General features: G+C 36.3%; 1 protein-coding gene across 1 annotated transcript in view; it reads right to left on the bottom strand.

Annotated features, from left to right (window-relative positions):
* The window catches only part of hpda (4-hydroxyphenylpyruvate dioxygenase a), a 12,655-nt gene continuing 9,511 nt past the window's right edge, over positions 1 to 3,144 (bottom strand). Inside the window, exons 12-13 of the mRNA XM_042499508.1 lie at positions 315 to 378; positions 1 to 77 (exon numbers count right to left, since the gene is read on the bottom strand). Coding sequence (XP_042355442.1) covers positions 1 to 77; positions 315 to 378 — 141 coding nt within the window. The remainder of the gene's footprint in view (positions 78 to 314; positions 379 to 3,144) is intronic.

Below are 3,144 nucleotides of genomic sequence, written 5' to 3'. Positions count from 1 at the left end.
TCAGAAGTCGGTGCCAGCTCGCTGCAGGGACACCGGTCGGCCGGAGCATGCAGCAGACCGAAGGTCTCTGCAGAGCGCTAAAAATCGTGGCGAGTGACATGACACAGAATAACTCAGGGACTACCTGTCTGGCCTGACTCAGCAGCCTCGTTCCCCCTCCCTGCTGCATCCTGGAGCAATAAGAATAGTTGTGTGCCATGACGTGACACAGTCTGGTTCCCTATTGTCCCAAGGTGGACAAGGTGTCTCTACCATTTCCCCTTAGGGACCGTCTGAAGCTGTGCAACACAAAATGTACATTTTCCGGTGCTCACATGAGGTCTGTTTACGAATATAAAGCTGGTAGCCATGGATTCGCTCTCGGTCGTCTGTAAAACTCTGGGAAAGCAACGAGGAGAATTTCTCATTATATGCTCCGATTTAGTGACGTGACGCCGGCGGCGGAGGAATGTTTGTCGACGCAGGTTTCCAACTCGTTGACACACCCTGACAGATACTAAAAGAGACGTTAAAGTGATGTCTTTGCCTCTGTGCCCAGTCAGCACCTTCAAAAAAAAAAAAGTCCATTAAAAATTTGGGGTAAAGTTTGCCTAAGGTTATACAACACTACAGGAAGATATACGGCCAAAAAAACGTCAATCACTGCAGGGAAATAAAGGCACTGCTCAACACACAGATCAAACACACAGATCATGGTGAAATAAGAATATTTTAAAAAGAGAGAGCAAGGATTTATTTGACATCTACCAAAACTGGTTAATTAACTATTGACTTTCACCTTTTAATGATGTGTGATGCAGTCAGTCCGTATTACAGATAAAGGATTTTCAATGAAAATTCTCAACTTGTTAGGCAAGGCACGTTCATTTATATAAGACATTTCAGCAACAGCACCAGCTCAAAGTGCCTCACATACAGAAGCAAAACAAACACATTATTAAAAAGACATTTAAATACAATTTAAAACAGTCATTAAAGAAGTGTTTCACTGCTGTAAAACTAGGCTGTCTCTGCTGTAGAAAGTAGCAAATACTTTTAAAACTGATGATAGATGACCTGAGAAAACACAGAAAAGAGACTGTTACATATGCTTTGCTTTAGAGGTAGAAAACCTACAACTACCAGAATGCACTGCGCTGCACCTCACCAATAATGCTCCTGCAGGTGGGCGACATAATGCAAATTCTTAAGAAAACAATATGGCAGCTGCTGTTCAAAAACAATCTTACATTACAGCTAAACTTAACACTAAAATGCTTCTGAAAATATTTTTGAAAAGAAATAAGCAACACAGTAGCAGAATCTTGATTTACGTTTGGTCAGCGTTGATTATTTTTACAGTTTGATTTCCGTATTTTCAGCCTCAATTATTCTCAATACAGGAAACAGTATGGCGCCTGCTTCCTGTTCAGACTCTTGTATTACAACCAAACAGTGCACTAAAATATGTTCCTGACAACATTTTAATGTTACGATATAGTGCTTGTTAAAAAACCCAGAGTTTTATTGCTGTCTATACTCTTTTTACAGAGGGGTTTGTTCATATATCATTCATAGCCTAAATTATGGAACATTTTATTCCTAAAAACAAGGCAAAAATTGATATTTATTGGGTGTTGACAGAATTTTCTCATTTATGGAAAGATAAAGACAAAAACTACAATATAAAAAATAATTGTATTAATGTCAATAATCAGCTGAGGAAGATTAATGTTGATATTTATGGGTTAAAATCTTTACCCTGTTCACCTGTAGTCTCTTGGTTTTGTTTTGTTTTTTGTTTTGTTTTTTAATCTAAAAATTATGAATTATTTTTTCTCATGCTCTGAGCTAAAAATCTCAACTTCAGCAACACTTACAAACACCAAATTTTAAACCATTATTCCTACCTATATTCTGGAGATTTTAACAGAGAGGTTTTTAATTATATAATTCATAGACAGATTTTTAGATTTTATTCTTTATACAAAGGTGAAAATGGATATTTACTGGCTGCTACCAGTATTTTTCAGATTAATAAAATGATGAAAATAAAACATTTAGTGTAAAATATAATTGTCTCAATAATCAGTAATAAACTGGGAAATATTAGTAGTGATATACTTATTAGTTTTTTACTCTAGTCACCTGTAGTATTTTACTTTTTGTCTAAACATGTATGAAATAATTTTTTTCTTAAACTCTGAGCCAAAAATCTTAACTTCAGTGGCACCTATATACACCAGATTTTTAAGTTTTATTCCTGTCTATACTGTGAAGGTTTTTACTGAAGCGTTTGTTCATACGTCATTCATAGCCAGATTTATAGAACATTTTATTCCTATAAAACAAGGCGAAAATTGATATTTATTGGCTGACGATGGCATTTTTTGATTTATTGAGTGATGAGAAGAAAACTTGTAAAACAATTTCTTTTTCAATCAAATAATCTATGTCCATTAAAAGTTTAATCATGGTTGGTTTTGAGTTCGAAGACAGAAAACAGACGACCTGAGAGGCCTTGACGCTTCATTATGTCGCGAGCAATATACAGGTCATACAGGCGTGTTATATTACCAGTAAACAGAAACAATGTAAATGTAGTCAAGTTGGTCATAGATAATATACAATCACAACAAAATGTGCGTCGAAAAGTCCTTGACACAGATTGAGTCAAAACATTTGAACGCTGTGCAGGACAGAAGGTGTTCGGCAGATGTGACCTTCAGCGCTCCAGCCTGATAAAAACCAGTCGACAATGGTTTTATCTGGCGAGACGACGTGCTGGTCACCACTTATCTTCACCTCCAAGACATGAGAGGAAATGTATGTATGTTAACAAGAAACTAGGTCACTCTATGTATAGAGCTGGACTCATTTTTGGAGCGCAGACTCCGGCCTCGATCACACCGGTATTTCTTAAAATGCATCTTTTAATTTTTCAAAGCGTTTTGGCTCTTCGTCCACTTGCGGACTGTGTGACAGGTCAGTTAGGTTTTATTTGATTTTTCTAATTCTTTGAAATCCAGAGCTACATCACATTTCTTGTGTTGCTATTTAAACCGATAAAACTTTTTTTTCCCCAAAAAAACTGAGAAAAAAGATCATGAGCAACTTGGTAACATTTTACAAATGTAAAGAAATTAGTACACTGAGAAATAAAAA

This window comes from Plectropomus leopardus, chromosome 13, assembly GCF_008729295.1.
Source record: "Plectropomus leopardus isolate mb chromosome 13, YSFRI_Pleo_2.0, whole genome shotgun sequence".
NCBI lineage: Eukaryota > Metazoa > Chordata > Actinopteri > Perciformes > Serranidae > Plectropomus > Plectropomus leopardus.
The sequence above is the reverse complement of the archived record's forward strand: the minus strand, read 5'-3'. Positions and strand labels throughout refer to the sequence as shown.